Below are 19,619 nucleotides of genomic sequence, written 5' to 3'. Positions count from 1 at the left end.
CAATTAAGAAAATGGTAATAGGAACATACATATTGATAATTACCTTAAATGTGAATGGATTAAATGCTCCCACCAAAAGACACAGGCTTGCTGAATGGATACAAAAACAAGACCCATATATATGCTGTCTATAGGAGACCCACTTCAGACCCAGGGACACATACACACTGAAAGTGAGGGGATGGAAAAAGATATTCCATGCAAATGGATATCAAAAGAAAGCTGGAGTAGCAATACTCATATCAGATAAAATAGACTTTAAAATAAACAATGTTACAAGAGACAAGGAAGGACACTATATAATGATCAAGGGATCAATCCAAGAAGAAGATACAACAATTATAAATATATATGCACCCAACATAGGAGCACCTCAATACGTAAGGCAACTGCTAACAGCTATAAAAGAGGAAATCAACAGTAACACAATAACAGTGGGGGACTTTAACCACCTCACTTACACCAATGGACAGATCATCCAAAATAAGAATAAATAAGGAAACAGAAGCTTTAATGACACAATAGACCAGATAGATTTAATTGATATTTATAGGACATTCCATCCAAAAACAGCAGATTACACTTTCTTCTCAAGTGCGCATGGGACATTCTCCAGGATAGATCACATCTTGGGTCACAAATCAAGCGTCAGTAAATTTAAGAAAATTGAAATCATATCAAGCATCTTTTCTGACCACAATGCTATGAGATTAGAAATCAATTACAGGGAAAAAATCATAAAAAACACAAACATATGGAGGCTAAACAATACGTTACTAGATAACCAAGAGATCACTGAAGAAATCAAAGAGGAAATTTAAAAATACCTAGAGACAAATGACAACGAAAACACGATGATCCAAAACCTATGGGATGCAGCAAAAGCAGTTCTAAGAGGGTAGTTTATAGCAATACAATCTTACCTCAAGAAACAAGAAAAATATCAAATCCAACCTTACACCTAAAGGAGCTACAGAAAGAAGAACAAACAAAATCCGAAGTTAGTAGAAGGAAAGTAATCATAAAGATCAGAGCAGAAAAAAATGAAATAGAAACAAAGAAAACAATAGGAAAGATCAATAAAACTAAAAGCTGGTTCTTTGAGAAGATAAACAAAATTTATAAACCATTAGCCAGACTCATCAAGAAAAAGAGGGAGAGGACTCAAATCAATAAAATTAGAAATGATAAAGGAGAAGTTACAAGAGACACCGCAGAAATACAAAGCATCCTAAGACTACTACAAGCAACTCTATGCCAATAAAATGGACAACCTGGAAGAAATGGACAAATTCTTAAAAAGGTATAAACTTCCAAGACTGAACCAGGAAGAAACAGAAACTATGAACAGACCAATCACAAGTAATGAAACTGAAACTGTGATTAAAAGTCTTCCAACAAACAAAAGTCCAGGACCAAGTGGCTTCACAGGCGAATTCTATCAAACATTTAGAGAAGAGCTAAAACCCATCCTTCTCAAACTCTTCCAAACAATTGTAGAGGAAGGAACACTCCCAAACTCATTCTACAAGGCCACCATCACCCTGATACCAAAACCAGACAAAGATACTACGAAAAAAGAAAATTACAGACCAATATCACTGATGAATATAGATGCAAAAATCCTTAACAAAATACTAGCAAACAGAATCCAACAACACATTAAAAGGATCATACACCATGATCAAGTGGGATTTATCCCAAGGATGCAGGGATTCTTCAATATATGCAAACCAACCAATGTGACACACCATATTAACAAACTGAAGAAGAAAAACCATATGATGATCTCAATAGATGCAGAAAAAGCTTTTGACAAAATTCAACACCCATTTATGATAAAAACTCTCCAGAAAGTGGGCATAGAGGGCACTTACCTCTATGAATAGAATAAAATCCCTAGGAATAAACCTACATAGGGAGACAAAAGACCTGTATCCAGAAAACTATAAGACACTGATGAAAGAAATTAAAGATGATACCAACAGATGGAGAGATATACCATGTTCTTGGATTGGATGAATCAATACTGTGAAAATGACTATACTACCCAAAGCAATCTATACATTCAATGCAATCCCTATCAAATTACCAATGGCATTTTTTACAGAACTAGAACAAAAAATCTTAAAATTTGTAATGAGACACAAAACACCCCGAATAGCCAAAGCAGTCTTGAGGGAAAAAAATGGAGCTGGAGGAATCAGACTCCCTGACTTCAGAGTATAGTACAAAGCTACAGTAATCAAGACAATATGGTACTGGCACAAAAACAGAAATATAGATCAATGGAACAGGATAGAAAGCCCAGAGATAAACCCACGCACCTATGGTGAACTCATCTATGACAAAGGAGACAAGGATATACAATGGAGAAAAGACAGTCTCTTCAATAAGTGGTACTGGGAAAACTGTACAGCTACATGTAAAAGAATGAAATTAGAACACTCCCTAATACCATATACGAAAATAAACTCAAAATGGATTAGAGATCTAAATGTAAGACTAGACAGTATAAAACTCTTAGAGGAAAACACAGGAAGAACACTCTTTGCCACAAATGACAGCAAGATCTTTTCTGATCCACCTCCTAGAGTAATGGAAATAAAAACAAAAATAAACAAATGGTTCCTAATGAAACTTCAAAGCTTTTGCACAGCAAAGGAAACCATAAACAAGACAAAAAGACAACAAAAAGAAAATATTTGCGAACGAATCAATGGATAAAAGAGTAATCTCCAAAATATATAAACAGCTCATGCAGCTCAATATTAAAAAAAACAAACAACCCAATCCAAAAATCGGCAGAAGACCTAAATAGACATTTCCCCCAAGTAGACATACAGCTGGCCAAGAGGCACATGAAAACCTGCTCAACATCACTAATTATTAGAGAAAAGCAAATCAAAACGACAATGAGGTATCACCTCACACCAGTTAGAAAGGGTATCATCAGAAAATCTACAAACAAGAAATGCTGGAGAGGGTGTGGAGAAAAGGGAACCCTCTTGCACTGTTGGTGGGAATGTAAATTGATACAGCCACTATGGAGAACAGTATGGAGGTTCCCTAAAAAACTAAAAATAGAACTACCATATGACCCAGCCATCCCACTACGGGCATATGCCCAGAGAAAACCATAATTCAAAAAGACACATGCACCCCAATATTCACTGCAGCACTATTTACAATAGCCAGGTCATAGAAGCAACCTAAATGCCCATCGAGAGACGAATGGATAAAGATGTGGTACATATATATAATGGAATATTACTCAGCCATAAAAAGGAATGAAATTGAGTCATTTGTAGAGACGTGGATGGATCTAGAGACTGTCATACAGAGTGAAGTAAGTCAGAAAGAGAAAAACAAATATCGTATATTAACGCATATATGTGGAACCTAGAAAAACAGTACAGATGAACTGGTTTGCATGTCAGGAATTGAGATACAGATGTAGAGAACAAACGAATGGACACCAAGGGGTGGAAAGTGGTGGTGGTGTGTGTGTGTGTGTGAGATGAATTGGGAGATTGGGATTGACATGTATACACTAATACATATAAAATGGGTAACTAATAAGAACCTGCTGTATAAAAAATAAATAAAATTAAATTTAAAAAAAAGATATGTAGGTAGGAAACTGCAGCTCTCTTCCTAGGATCCACAGGTATAGCTTTGGGGGGCAGAGTATAGACTAACAGAATAAAGATACCCAGATCCTGTTGAAAGCAGACTTTGTAGAATATTTTCCCTTTCCAAAAATCTTGGGCACCAGCCCCCATGAAAAACAACCCTCACTTTCCAAACCTCTGCCTTCAGTTCTGCACATGGGAGAACTGAAGGGAAGAAAGAGGCACCAAAGCAGAGATGGAACAGGGAAGATGACTGAAACTCACATGAAAACAAAATTTCACTTTAACAAAAAGGTATTTCTGGATAAATTTTCACATTAATTTTTTTCTCAAAAGACAAAATGATATACTTCAGCCTCTAATAACTTAATAGTTGGGCAGAAGAGCAGGTTTTAATAACTAAATTTAATAAACACAGTGTTGAAATAAGGTCTTCTGCAACTTCATTTATTTCTTGTGAAATACAATGTTCCCAAAGGAACACATTAATTTACAAGGCTTAAGTGTGAGAGATTTATTTTCTCTCAAACAAAACAAATTAAACTGAAATACCTTCTGAAGGCAAAGTAAGAGTATGCAGCTCACATCTCTCCAAATTTGATATATTAGGAAAATAGTAAGATATTCCTTTGAATTCTAAACCCAGACGATATTGAAAAATATCAACTTCAAGGAAGTGAGCAGAGAAATATGTTTTTTGTGTTGCTCTGATTCTTAGTGTTTCTGTGGAAACAGCCCCAACTGCTATAGGTTGATTCACTTGACCAAATGAAATAGGGTGTCTGTGGAGTTTCCTATTACATGCAGGGAATAGAAAGGAATAAGTGAATGGAGTCATAAGTATAATCTACCTCTGAACAGCTCATTAATATTGCAGAGGAATCATGCTTTCCTAGGAGGTTGAGGCATTACAGCCTATCTCTATTAATGGTATTGTTACTCAAATAAGTAAATGGGATCTCAGGTGAAGAGTGACCTGGATTTCCTCTTCTAAGGACATCGATACATACTAGGAGTCAAGACTTCCTCCAGACTAGTAAGACCCAGATTAATAGTTGCTTCAAACAAATGATCTGATTAGCACTCTACTCCAATTCCCTCTGCTACCAGAATTGTTTTCTCTTGACTTCAAAACATTTTTCTTGCTGCGTCTACAGACAGCCACAAAATCAGTCATCAAAGGACCTTATCAAAGTCCCCAACTCTCCTCCTTCAAGCCACAGTTTCTCTTTTCTTTTTTTTCATTTTTTAAACACAAATCTCATCAGCGAATCAGTTCTGTAGAGGCAGGATTCCATCATACACATTTTATCACTTTTGAAGCATACCTCATAAAGAGTCCAGCACTGCCACACTGCTCAGCGTGACAGGTAGGCAAGATAGGTGCTCCTGTACTTTTTTAACGAGGACACTGAGACTCATAAGCTCAGTAACTAGTGCAAGGGTTCTAGGTGAGTTAGTGGCAGAGTTCAGAATCCAAACTCAAGTCTTCTGATCCCAAAGCCTCTTTCCAGTAAGGATGCAGCCTTTGGTATGAGTGAAATGTATATTCAACTTGATGCCATGGGACTCCTGCTACTTTACTTAATACTCATCTTAATCACCCATATGCCATCCCCAACCACCTCCCTCCTTGTCCAAAATAATTCCCAGCACCCAATTCTCATTCCAAACTCTGTACAGTGGTGAAGGCCTAGAAAAATCCAGTTCAAGTGTCAACTTTAAAAACTCTGCCTCACCAGAGTATAGGACTATCTTCTCAGTCACTTCTTTATGTGTATATGTATGATATATGTGTGAAGAATTTTTTCAATGAAAAAAACTGCACCTGGCAGGTTGGCTAAGGTCTGATTATATTCAATGTTTTCCCAGATTTGGGGGGTGGGAAACACTCTCTCACATACTGGTAGTGGGGTGGAAAATTTGTATAACACTAAAGAAAGATGATTTGATATATTTATGCCACAGGAATTGCACAAAGACATATACACCAGTATGTTATAGTATTATTTGTACTGATATGGAAAATGATACATCATTCATTAAAAAAAGGTATGTACAATATGATTCTATTTGTGGTTATTAACTATAAAATCTATATTTGCACAAATGTGTATGACCATGCATGAGACCAGTAGGAAGGATGGTAAACTGACAGTGGTTTCTTCTGCAGGAGTAGTATTACAGAGGAAAAAGAGAGAAGATTACTTTTACCTGTACAATTACAATTTTTTATGATTACATGTTACTTTAAAAACATGTAAAAAAGTTAAGTTTCTCTAAGTTAAAAAAGAGAAAAACAACAATAAGAAACAAAACCTTTATAACAACTCAGTATGTTAGGGAATTCATTAGAATTTTCTCTATTTTTTAATATTTGCTAACCTAATACTTTTGACTCATAGCCAGAAACAAGGATAGGCAATAAAATTTAGTCAAAATAATTTTAAATTATATTTATATATTGTGCAAAATTTTGAGCCTTCCGCTGAGAGATCATCCTACTCTCCTGCCCTCATTTTTCCAGCCACAGCCCCTATGTCTAGATCAGTCCTGCTTCTCTTGGCATTTAGAGCAAATGGACGGAGACAGAGACTCAAAATGAAGGGCAGGAAGTACTATGGACCATGTAGGGATCTCTCCTTTGTCCTTTGCAGATTCAAGGACACATTCAATGCTACTTGAACTGGTTGTCGAAATTGCTAGTCCCGTCACTGAGTACACCATTTTATTTCATGCAACTGGTGCGGAATCTGAACTGAGGAGCAACTGGTTATATTTTCTACAGGGAGGTTACAGAGGCTCCTGGTATTTTTGCCTGTGTTCTAAAAGAAGAGCAAAAATTCACATCTAGACTCCTGACTACATTTATACCATATATCAGTTAGGTAACTTACAAAAAGCACACCTAGGCCTTCAACATCAGAGATTCTCATCTAGTAGGCTGGGGTGAAGGGTTGTTATTTAGGTGAAACTGTCCCGTGATTCTGATACACAACCTCAGTTGAGAGCAACTTACATAGTTAAAGAGATTTATTTTACAAAATTTTTGAGAAGGGATTTACAGCTTTTATGTTTCTCAGAATAGAGATAAGAAATACCTTAGGCTAAATTATATGCTGAAATTTGAGAAGCAAAAATTTAGATCCCAGAATCACAAAACATTAAGTTTGAAAGTCTCTTGACGATATTATTGACTCTCCTTCTAGTTAAGTGATGATCAGAGAGATTAAGGGACTTATACAAGAAAGAGAGTTACTTAAAAATATATCTAGTACTAGAAGCCATCTCTCATAAAAAAGTACATTTTCAACAAATAATAACTAATAACATCTGCTTCTCCATTCTGCAATCTTTACCATTGAATTTCAAGCTAATTACCTAATGTTAAAAAACATTAAAAGAAAAACCCTCTATATTAAGAAGAGATATCAGAACTAAAGGTTTTTTTTTTTTCTTTTTAAAAATTTTATTTATTTATTTATTTTTGGCTGAGTTGGGTCTTTGTTGCTGTGCGAGGGATTCCTCTAGCTGTGGCGAGCAGGGGCTACTCTTTGTTGCAGTACGCGGGCTTCTCATTGTGGTGGCTTCTCTTGTTGTGGAGCATGGGCTCTAGGCGCACACGCTTCAGTAGCTGTGGTACGTAGGCTCCGTAGTTGTAGTTCGCGGGCTCTAGAGTGCAGGCTCAGTATTTGTGGCACACGGGCTTAGTTGCTCCATGGGATGTGGGATCTTTCCGGAGCAGGGCTCAAACCCGTGTCCCCTGCATTGGCAGGCGATTTTTATTTAGGATAATAACAAAAATAATTTCATAAGCTTATGCCAAAACAGTTGAGCTAGGTCTTAAAAATGTCAAAGTATACTGAATAAAATACATGGGCAAAAGAATGGAATGAGAGAAACACACATCTGTACTGAGAACTTATTTAAATGGTTCAATGTAGTGGGATCATAGAATGATGAAGTAGTGGCAAAAGCTGGAAAGGTAGGTTAAAGATATCTTTTTTTTTTTTTTTTTTGCGGTATGCGGGCCTCTCACTGTTGTAGCCTCTCCCGTTGCGGAGCACAGGCTCCGGACGTGCAGGCTCAGCAGCCATGGCTCATGGGCCTAGCCGCTCCGTGGCATGTGGGATCCTCCCGGACCGGGGCACGAACCCGTGTCCCCTGCATCGGCAGGTGTACTCTCAACCACTGTGCCACCAGGGAAGCCCTAAAGATATCTTTTGAAAGACTTTTAATATTATGGTAAAGAGTTTTGACTATCCCACAAGTCAATGTCCTTTTGTGTTATATTTAAATATCATTTTAAAACATATACAAATAAGTTAAATAGGTGCAGAAAAAGTAATTGACAAAAAACCAATGTCAAATTGTGCTTTAAAAAGGAAAAAGAGGAGGAGGCGGTGGGGAAGGAGGAGGGAAAGAAATGAAGGCAGGCAGGAAGGAAAGAAGGAAAAATAAAAGGTCATAAAGATTGAAAAGGAAGAAATAAAACTCCCTATACACAGATGACACGATTGTTTACCTGTAGAAAATGCTAAGATATCAATAAAAACTACTACAATAAGTTAGTTAAGCATGATTATAGGATACAAGGTCAATATACAAATATATGAAAATCAATTGTATTTCTATATATGTACTAGCAATAAGAGAACTGGAAAATATAAAATACATAATAATACACTTAACTGAAAATGGAAAGGTTCTACACCAAAAATTATGCAACACTGCAGATAAGTAATTAAATGGAGAGATATCACGTTCATAATTTGGAAGACTCAGTATTGTTAAGATGTCTAGTGCTCCTAAATTAAACTATAGATTCAATATAATCTCAATAAAAATTCTAGTTGGCTTTTTTTTAATAGAAATTTACAAGTTGGCTCTAAGATTCATTTGGAAATTCAAATGACCTAGAATAGCCAAAATCAATTTTGATAAATAAGAACAAAGTGAAGTATGGACAAAATTATTGAAATAGTTCAAAAAGACACATGCACCCCTATGTTCATAGCAGTACTATTCACAATAGCCAAAACATGGAAACAACCTAAATGTCCATCGACAGATGAATGGATAAAGAAGATGTGGCACATATATACAATGGAATACTACTCAGCCATAAAAAATAACAAAGTAATGCCATTTGCAGCAACATGGATGCAATGAGAGATTATCATACTAAGTAAAGTAAGTCAGAAACAGAAAGACAAATACCATATGATATCACTTATATGTGGAATCTAAAATACGACATGGGGGCTTCCCTGGTGGCGCAGTGGTTGAGAGTCCGCCTGCCGATGCAGGGGACGCGGGTTCGTGCCCCGGTCTGGGAGGATCAAACATGCCGCGGAGCGGATAGGCCCGTGAGCCATGGCCGCTGAGCCTGCGCGTCCGGAGCCTGTGCTCCGCAACGGGAGAGGCCACAACAGTGAGAGGCCCGCGTACCACACAAAAAAATAAAATAAATAAAAATAAAATATGACATGAATGAACCTATCTACAAAACAGAAACAGAGTCACAGACATAGAGATCAGACTTGTGGTTGCCAAGGGGGGTGGGGGAGGGAGATGGATGGACTGAGAATTTGGGATTGGTAGATGCAAACTATTACATTTAGAATAATAAATGGATAAACAACATTTGTCCTACTGTACAGCATAGGGAACTATATCCATTCTCTTGGGATAAACCATAATGGAAAAGAATATTTAAAAAAGAATGTACCTATGTGTATAACTGAGTCACTCTGCTGTACAGCAGAGATTGGCATAATACTGTAAATCAATTATACTTCAATAAAAATAATTCAATAAATAAATAATTTAAAAGAAAACAACAAAATGAAGTATAACCTCAAATCTGTCAGAATGGCTATCATCAAAAAGAACACAAATAACAAACATTGGCAAGGATGTGGAGAAAATGGAACCCTCAAATACTGTTGGTGGGAATGTAAACTGGTGCAGCCACCATGGAAAATTGTATGTAGATTTCTCGGAAAACTTAAAATAGAATTACCATATGACCCAGCAATTCCACTCCTGGGTATATACCTGAAAGAAACAAAATACTAATCTGAAAAGACACATACACCCGAATGTTCATAGTAGTACTATTTACAATTGCCAAGATATGGAAGCAACCTAAGTGTCCATCAACAGATGAATGGAAAAGAAGATGTGGTATATATACACAATGGAATACTATTCAGCTATTAAAAAAATGAAATTTTGCCATTTGCAGCAACATGGATGGACATGGAGGGTATCATGCTAAGTGAAATAAGTCAGAGAGACAAATACGGTATGATATCACTTATATATGGAATCTAAAGGATACAACAAACTAGTGAATGTAACAAAAAAGAAGTGCACTCACAGATATAGAAAACAAACTAGTGTTTACCAGTGGGGAGAGGGAAAGGGGGAGGGGCGATATAGAGATAGGGGATTAAGAGGTACAAACTATTAGGTGTAAAATAAGCTACCGGGCTCCCCTGGTGGCGCAGTGGTTGAGAATCTGCCTGCTGATGCAGGGGACATGGGTTCGAGCCCTGGCCCGGGAGAATCCCACATGCCGCAGAGCAACTAAGCCTGTGCGCCACAACTATTGAGCCTGCACTCTAGAGCTTACATGCCACAACTACTGAAGCCTGCATGCCTGGAGCCTGTTCTCTGCAACAAGAGAAGCCACCGCAATGAGAAGCCCGTGCACCGCAACGAAGAGTAGTCCCCACTCGCCTCAACCGGAGAAAGCCCGCGCAGAGCAACAAGGACCCAATGCAGCCAAAAATTAAAAATAAAATAAAATAAGCTACCAATATATATTACACAGCACGGTGAATACAGCCAGTACTTTATATAATAACTATAGAGTATAACCTTTAAAATTGTGAATCATTATATTGTACACCTGTACTTATGTAATATTTTACAATCTACTATACATAATTTTACATCAACTATAAAAAATTTAAAAAAAGAACAAAGGACTTAGCACAACCTGAATTAAAGACTTGCTATAAAGATACATTTTAATCAAGGCAATGCAGTAATGGCATAAATGATAAACAGATTAATAGAAGAGAACTGAGAGCCTGAAAATAGACGTATAGTTAGTTATATGGTCATCTGATTCTTGACAAAGGTGCAAAGGAATTCAATGGGAAAGAAAAGTCTTTCACAAATGGTGCCAAAACAACTGGATATTCAGCTGGGGAAAAAATAAGCCCCACCCCCTATCTCACACCACATACACAGAGTGACTCAAGATGAATCATAGAACTAAATATAAAAGCTTAAATTATAAAGCTTATATAGGACAATAGTGTTGCAACCTGAAGGATAGCAAAGATTCTTAGCTAAGACAACTATAAAAGAAAAAAATGAATAAAGATTTGATCAAAACTAAGAACTTCTATACATATAAAGATACCATTAAGAATATAAGTAGGCAAGCCACAGATTGAGAAAAGATCCATGAACCATATATCTGATAAAGAACTAGTATCCAGAATATATTCCAGAATATATAAAGAACTCTTATATTCAATTCAATTATAAAAAGACAAATAATTAAAAATGAGGAGAAGACTTGAATTGATACTCCACAAAAGTCTCTGGGGAGATGGAAATGATAGGTGTTTGGATTATACAGGTGTACACAGTTGTCAAAATTGTACAGATAAAAATCTGTGCATTTCATTTTACGTAAATTATAACACACATACATATACACACAGGACTATAAAAATAATAATATTTTCTGAGTAGGGGTGGGTATATGGAGGTACAGGTGATACACAAATGACAGAGTATTGGTAATTGTGGAGCAATGTGATGGCTATACAAGAGAATTTCATTATGTTATTCTGTTTATTTTGTAGATAAAAAAAAATCCATAATAAAGCTTTTTTAAAAGGGCAGAAAACATATAAGGGTATACCTCCCAGTTAACATTTTCCCATATCTTTTGATTTTTAATACTCAACTTCATAGAATTTATATCTCTCTCAATACAATATTTTTCAATAAATGCTTATAAAGGAAAAATTTATATCTATACTCCCAATACAAAGCAAAAGATTTTAAACAAAACATTGTGAGAGAAAAGGTCAGAGCTGTATTTCAAGTACAGAATCACAAGAAGATATTTTGAGCCACAAACTCAGTGTCAACAAGGAGGATGTACAGCTTAGATGCTGGCAGAGCTAACAGAAGCCATGTTACTGCATACAAAGCAACTGTGTGTTAGCATCATATTATTTTGTGATACTGAAGCAATATTAGACACTTTACATCCTAACATAATTATGTGTTACCTATATACAATATCTTTACTGTGTCTTAGTTGCATTTTAGGAAACTGATGTGTGGTCTGGGGTTGACATGTAATGCATAATTTTTCCTGACTTAATGAGAAATTGGCATATGCTTACTGCTTTGGGTGGAACACCTGTTTTTCAGGCTGGATTACTGATTTTAGGCCTCTTAAAAACTATAATTAAAACACACATACAGGACCAGGTTTGTGATGAGTTCAAGCAGGTGTTTGATACTGTTAGTAAGTCAAACTTGGAATAAGAATTTCATTAACACTTTTCTTTCAGGCTTTGTGTCTTAAGATTGTATGGTGACTGTAAGAAATTTCTACTGTGCAAATAAAGCAAAATATAGAAATAAATTATATGATGAGGCTGACATAAGGAAACACTGTTCCATAACCGAAGAGCATGTCTTTCCAGCCTGCATTTCAGTATGACAATGAGTGGGGCTGGAAGGGAGTGGGCAAGAAATTGGAAAAAGGAGAGACCAGAGGCCTGGACAACTATCCCAATATGTCATGTAAGGGTCCGAGGGAAAACTGCATTAAGGAGAGTCTTGAGAGGCACTGCTGAAATCCACTGATTCCTTCCAAATGGCATGTTTCTTCCCCTGCATACATTCCTATGCCTATTTCTTATAATCTTCCACCGTAATTGAGTTCCTTCAAAGATCCTCATTTTTACTTTCTCTTTCATGCCACTTTCTCTCCATGATTTTAAGACAACGTGGCTCACTGTAGCGATCCCATACAAAGCTTCTGTGGAGCAATAATGAGGACTGCAATAATAAAAATTAAGTGATTGCCATTCCTCCAAAAGATCAGTAACAAAATAGATTTTTAGCCTATATTTCAGCAGTATAAAGATAATGACGTGTGACCAAATAATTCAAAGCACTTCCCCCGACAAGCCAAAGACAGAAACAGAAATAGCAAGAGGAGAGCTCAAAGACTTCACTCCAGGAAACACAGAAAAGAATGAGGCCACACAATATGAGCAAGGTTTTCCATAATATTTCCTGCAGCCTGAAATAAAATCTTAACTCTACAATGGCACTGAAGGGGAAAGCTCTTAAATTGAGAAGCTCTCAAATTGGGCAAGAACAATCTCAAAAAAAAAAAAAAAAAAAAAAGATTCTTCTTCTTTGGTTCTTAAGAGATGCGTATAACTTCACTGACTGCATTCTTCTTTTAATGAATCCAAGTGGCATTAAATTTGAAGATAAAAAGACTAAGAGGGTATTGCATTGTGAGAAACTATCTCAGATTTTTTTTTAAGTTTTTAATAGAAAATTTATTTATTTATTTTACTTTTTTTTTTTTGGCCGCGCTGCACGGCATGTGGGATCTTAGTCCCCTGACCAGGGATCGAACCTGTGCCCCCTGCAGTAGAAGTGTGGAGTCTTAACTACTGTACCACCAAGGAAGTCTTATCTCAGATATTTTAAACTGGCATTGGATTAACTGCATTAATCTAGATCTACCAAAACTACAAAATGATGAGAAATTCACTGGTTATCGTCTAGAATCATTATCCAGAACTAAACTCAAGAACATAGCCTTTAGAGCCAGAAAAGCCAGTGTCTACATGTTGATTCTGCCCCTCATGTTTCAGTTTCCTTATCTGTAAAATGGGTATTAAAATAGCACCTACTTTTGTTATAAAAGAGAATGCATGTAAAGAATTTAGCACTCCTAGCAAATAGTTAAGTGTTCAATGCTAGCTCAATTCCCAATATAGCTCCCCTACCCTTGATTTCTTTTAATAATCTCATTTTTTTGTAACTCAAATTGAATGTAATACAATGGATTACTTAGGGAAGATGATTCAGCAAAATGCAGACAGCTATTGGTTATAATGTTGTAATGACCATGGAGACTGCACTTGGAAGAAAGGAAAAATGTATACACATCAGGGGTCCCAGGACAGTTTTCTGTGTGAGGCTGACCACTCAGCCAGCACCACATTCTTCTTTTGACTTTCAGAGCTGTGAATTAGGCTGGACACTATTCTGAGAGTCAGAAAATGGGGTGACTTTAGCTTTGTATATAGGAAGGTCATATTCAGGACCTGCTTATGGTTTTTGTCGGGTTTGATCAACTCATTTTTAGCAGCTTTATTGAGATATAATAGACATACAATAAATCACTTATTTAAAATGTAAAATTTGATATGTTTTGACACCACTGACACAATAAAAAATTTGGTCAATCAATTTATTTTTGCACTTTTAGCTATTATAAACCTATCTTTGTAAATAAAACATAGGAAAAATAATTTTATTGCAATTTTGAAATCCTTTACTGTTCTTTCTTCTCCTCAAACTAGTGTTTCCACAATGGAATATTTTATTCCATGAGGTCTCTTAGGGAATAATTACTTCATTAAGAAGCGTACTTTATAAAATTACATCCATGTATGGTAATCTAAAAGAGCCAATCTAAGACGATAGAAACTTTTGACTGTAAATTAGAATCTTATCTATGGATGCCTAAGAGCTGGTGATTTATTCACTACTGTAGTGTACTTCTAAATCACATCTAAGTCTTCCAAATATAATTCACTGGCAACAAGCAGAGAGTGAAGGCTCAACCTTTGGGACTGGTGTGGTGGTAGGGACCCTCAGACAGGAGTTTTGTCATAAAGGAGCTACACCTACCTGGGTCAGTCATTTAACTTTTATGGTTTCAGTTTTTTCCTCTTATAAAATAAGTATTACTAGACAAAAAGATCTGAGTTTACCTGTAGTTCTAGGTCTTTATCCCTGGCAAATATGGGAAGTAGTCATACTTTTAATTTTTAATGGTTCTTAAATAAACCTATTATACACACGCAAAAATAAAAAGATTTAATTTAGACTATGCTGCAGGTAAATGTTATAAAGGGAATGGACTTCCTCCTCTGTCTTGAAGGGTGTGGGAGCCAGACATGCTAGCCCCATCCACTGTGCACTTCTTGTGCCACCACACTGTTCCTTCCGGCTGCTTCTGTCACCTGACAAGTCACACCAATTCCCCACAGGGCACGATCAGCTCTCTATCCCCACACTTTCACTGTAGGGAAGATTATAAATAAATCCTATATTCATATGAAAGCACCATGCCCAGGCCTGTGTATTTTCTGGGACTAATTGCTGAGGGAAAGCCAATAATCTACTGAAAGTCTCATTCCAGTCTACGTGGTAATTATATGCTAATGCTTTTTGAAATTAATTCAGAACCCCTACACCAGCATCACAGTAAAGGGGAAAGAAGCTGAGATTTAATCACATTGTCTTCTGGGAACTCAATGTAAGATTTCTTTTATACATGAGCCATAAATCGACGGAACTCGTGGACTGCTCTAGCACTGTAACAATGCAGTCCCACAGCAACAAAACTGCTGGCAGGTGTCATGCCAAAAATCAGTCACGGATGGGGCTCGAGTAGAGATGCAGAGTTTCTCACTTCAGAGAAGCTACAGTGTATGTTTGACCATTCTCGTTTCTACTTCCTATAAATTAGCCTCATCTGAGGGTCTAAAAGAAGTCAGATCAACTATAAATAAAAGAAGCTGTGAGCAAAGTAATAACATAACGATAAAAACAAAGCAATTATGAGAAAAAATATGAGCAAATGGTGGAGTTGGAAGAATAATGAAGACATGGATAACTTTACCTCATTTGACAAAAATAAATGGAGTGTGAATGGGTAAGCAAATACAAAAGGTTTGCTCTAGCCCAGAAATCTAGTAAGCATAATCTAAAAGCCCATTGTAAATGCCTCCTTCGTGATGCAGTGTCCTTCTGCAATCTAATACACTGCTTATCCAAAGAACAGCTATTGTAACACTGCTTCCAGCTTTCCTGGTACTCATCATTAAATCAATGTCTTATTCTCAGTTCAAAAGCACACTGGATTTGATATTATGCTATATACAAATTCTTCACGTATCATAGAGAAATGACTGAAATTTTTTCTCAGCCCTAAAAAGAAACCAGGAAAATATTTCCCACATGATTCTTTTCCTGTCATCCCTGACCTAGAGCCAGAAGCATATGAGAAGATGACTTATAACTGCATAAGAATTCAGTATGTGCACTGTTCTACTCTCTCAGCTTTTCAAGGTGCTGCATGGAGCTATTGAAGAAAAAGAAGGTGGTTTCCCTCTGGAACATACTTTCAGAGACAAATGTATTAATATAAACAAGCTAAAAGGAACCAAAATACACAAATCCACATGAAAATATTAACTTATAAATATTCTCAGCTGAAATTCGTTATGGTATTACCAGGTGCCAGATACTGTGGCAAAACTTGACATATCTTCTCTCATTAATCCTCATAACACCCTCTGAGGTTGAGGCTATACCATCACTAGACTGTAAGCTCTATGAGAATAGGACCATGGATTTTGTTCACCAATGAAAAATCGCACCGTGTTCACATACTTCCTCCTACACAACAGATGCACAGTAAAGTTCTTGCTGAATAAATGAAAAATTTCCATTTGATAAAGGAGGCAACTGAGGGTTAGAGAAGATAAATAACTAGCCAAAGGTCTGTGATGCTAGAATCTGTGTTTCAACATATTTTATTTTATTTTATTTTATTTAAATAAGAGACTCAGTGCAGAGTGCAGGGTGATTAACTTATTACCATATTTAATCTTCTTGCTCTTTTCATCTCTGAACGAAGATGAAGTTACTGAATAGCAACAAAAGACCAAATCCAGAAAGTCAAAGGAAGGAATAGGAGGGCCCTGAAATAGCAAGATGTTAATATTCTTTTTCAGTCAGGAGAGAGCTCTTCTAGCCTCTAGCGTAGAAAACAAATACCTAAAGTTTCTGTCTTTAAGGAAGGAAATGTGATCTAATTAACAGTCAACCACGTGCCATGTACTTTAAGCCCCTTCTGAAATGCAACTAATAACTGAAAGAACTGGGATAAGATAAAGTAGGTCTTCCTAGTCCAGTGCTCACTGCCCTGTAGAGTGTGGACTTTTCTGTATGGCCTGTAAAACAATCTCAGTGCAGCCACAGCTCATCTGTTACCTCTATCTAATAAAATGTCAGACAGAGAAATAAAATACCAGTTCTCCTGTTGGTCTGGATCACATCGGCCATTCCATCTTGAGTCTTAATAACGCAGAGAGAATAGAACTAGAATCTTCATGTTCCAAAGTATAGCTTTTGGAACATTTCCATGTACCACATGAGACAGGAAATATGTGTTTAGGTACATATAATACAACAGAATGATTTAATATACATGATTTCCTAAAGCCTAGGGCATCATAAATCAGGATTCTCGTGGATCTAAACAGATTGGGTTTGGTTGAAGCACCGTGGGGAACGCGGTATACTTCAGTGGCTAGAGCATGGTTCTTGGAGCCTGGCAAGCCTGGGTTCTTAGTAACTTATTTCTGTAAGTTACTTATGCAGTTTTCTTATCCACAAAATGGGGATAACAACAGTACATACCATATAGAGCTCTTAAGAATACTGAATACAAATGTGTGAGCACATAGGTAAAATGCTAGGCATAACTCAGTAAATTAGCTTTTACTTTTATCTTATTACGACCACTATCACTTCAGTTTCGTTTATGAAGAAATCTCTAAGCATAAGCCAAAGGAAATGAAAGTGAAGCAATGAATTATATTGGTTAATACATACTGTCACCATTGATTTTTATTTACATAATGATTATGCTAATCAGTGCTACTACCCGATGTGGGTCCCTTTCATGATGCTATATTACAAAAGAACAAGCAAAGAAAAGTAATTCCAGAAGTGACTTCTTTGTGAAAACAGGTTTTAGATGGGGAGAAACTACTGGGGCTTAGAAGACAGAGGGCGATACTAGTGTCCTCACAGTTGTGTCTGATCAGCTTTAGCTGTAGATATTATTAGGCAAGTCACACTGTGGATGACTATGCATTTTATTCCAAGTCTGAAGAGGAAACTGTAAAATGAAAAATTAGTAAAGGGCTCATTTTAAGTAAGTAGTCTGACACTCAGTACCTCTGTAATTCAGCTCCCCCAAATGTCCAAGTGTTGGAGCATTTTACCCAAGAGGCCTTAGAGCACACTGGTTAACTAAGAGCTAAGAAGTCAAACTGCCTAATATTGAATCCCAACACCTCATTTACTTTGTGACTTCAACAGTAAAGCTATGTCTGGTACCAAGTACATATTGCTCTTGTTACAACTGTTGTAATTTTTTTTTCATTTTTGTTATGCGACAATCTTTTTATGTCTCTTTTCTTCCTTGAGAATGTGAGCTATTTGAATGAAGGGATTGGATGTATTCATCTCTTTTTTTGTGTTCAGTCCTAAGAGACACTCAAAGAACTGTTAGCTGAATGAGGAACAGGCAAACAAATATCAAACTAAGATAAATTCAGAGCAGAAACCCTGACTTTAAGCTTAGAAAATGAGGATAACCTTTTCAGACTATTGATGAAATCATCCAGAGCAGTAGCAGAGGATCAGTCATCTTCTGAGCTTCTCTTCTTTTTCTCTTATTCCTAAATAAGAAATCTTATTCCTTAACCTGTGGCCTTAACCACACTACCAACTTCACAGATATTAGCCAATCCTTGACAACCAGTTCATAAAGTTTTGTTGGCTATAACACCTTCACAAAAAACTAACTGACAACAATAACAAAAAGAAATGTCATACTTACGGTTAATTCAGAAGCTGAAGAGGATTTTGATAAACACCAATAACATTAGATTAACACACAAATTAGTTTTGAACCTTTTGGAATTTATATTTAAAAACAAGCCCTATTCTTTTAATGTGTTTCCATGAGATTTTACTTAAGGACCCCTAAATTATTTTGTGAGATTAGTTTGTTTGTTTTTGTTTGTTTTGGTTTTGTTTTGGTTTTTGGCCATGCCACACAGCATGCAGTTCCCCGACCAGGGATCGAACCCGTGCTCCCTGCAGTGGAAGCATTAAGTCTTAACCACTGGACTGCCAGGGAAGTCCCTGTGAGATTAGTTTTTACTCAAGCAGCAAACAGCAACTGTAAGCAACAATATGATTTTTGTTCTCGCTTGGGAAAATGATAATAAATAGTTGACGAAAATGTAATTTATAATATTCTTCCCCTTCACTTCATTTTCCTATACAATATCCTCTATACCCCTTCATCTCACCAGAACAGAAATTCAGGATATATGCCCCTAGATGGACAGATATACTAGATACAGAGTGTGTGTGTGTATATATATATATATATATATATATATATATATATATATATATATATATATATATGGATTTTGCCCTTATGTCATCATTATAATAAAAGTAACTGGACAGATTTTATTAGAAGAATCAAATGAGCCTAGTAGGAAAAAAAAAAAAGAATATATGCCCCTCACCTCCAACAGTTCATCTCCAATACGCATTCGGCCGTCCGTGGCAGCGGGTCCTTCGGGGTTAATTCCCACTACAAATATGCTCATGCGTGACCTGTCTTTGTTACCAGCAAGGCTGAGTCCAAGTCCATTCTTATCCTTTTCAAGTTCAATAATGTGCAATTCTCCAGGCAGGTCTGCATATCTTTGCCTGATTTTTTCTATTAAAAAAAAAAGGTAAAAAAATTTTAAATAGAGCACTTGAATCTGTATTAGCAAGATACTGGCATTTCCCGATCTT

General features: G+C 36.5%; 1 protein-coding gene across 1 annotated transcript in view; it reads right to left on the bottom strand.

Annotated features, from left to right (window-relative positions):
* Positions 1–19,619, bottom strand: part of PATJ (PATJ crumbs cell polarity complex component) — a gene marked incomplete at its 3' end in the record, with an annotated part of 366,093 nt that overhangs the window by 126,039 nt on the left and 220,435 nt on the right. Inside the window, exon 28 of the mRNA XM_079698741.1 lies at positions 19,343–19,539. Coding sequence (XP_079554867.1) covers positions 19,343–19,539 — 197 coding nt within the window. The remainder of the gene's footprint in view (positions 1–19,342; positions 19,540–19,619) is intronic.

The sequence above is a fragment of the Hyperoodon ampullatus genome (assembly GCF_949752795.1).
Source record: "Hyperoodon ampullatus genome assembly, chromosome: 2".
Classification (NCBI taxonomy): domain Eukaryota; kingdom Metazoa; phylum Chordata; class Mammalia; order Artiodactyla; family Ziphiidae; genus Hyperoodon; species Hyperoodon ampullatus.
This window is presented reverse-complemented; position numbering and strand designations above follow the sequence as displayed.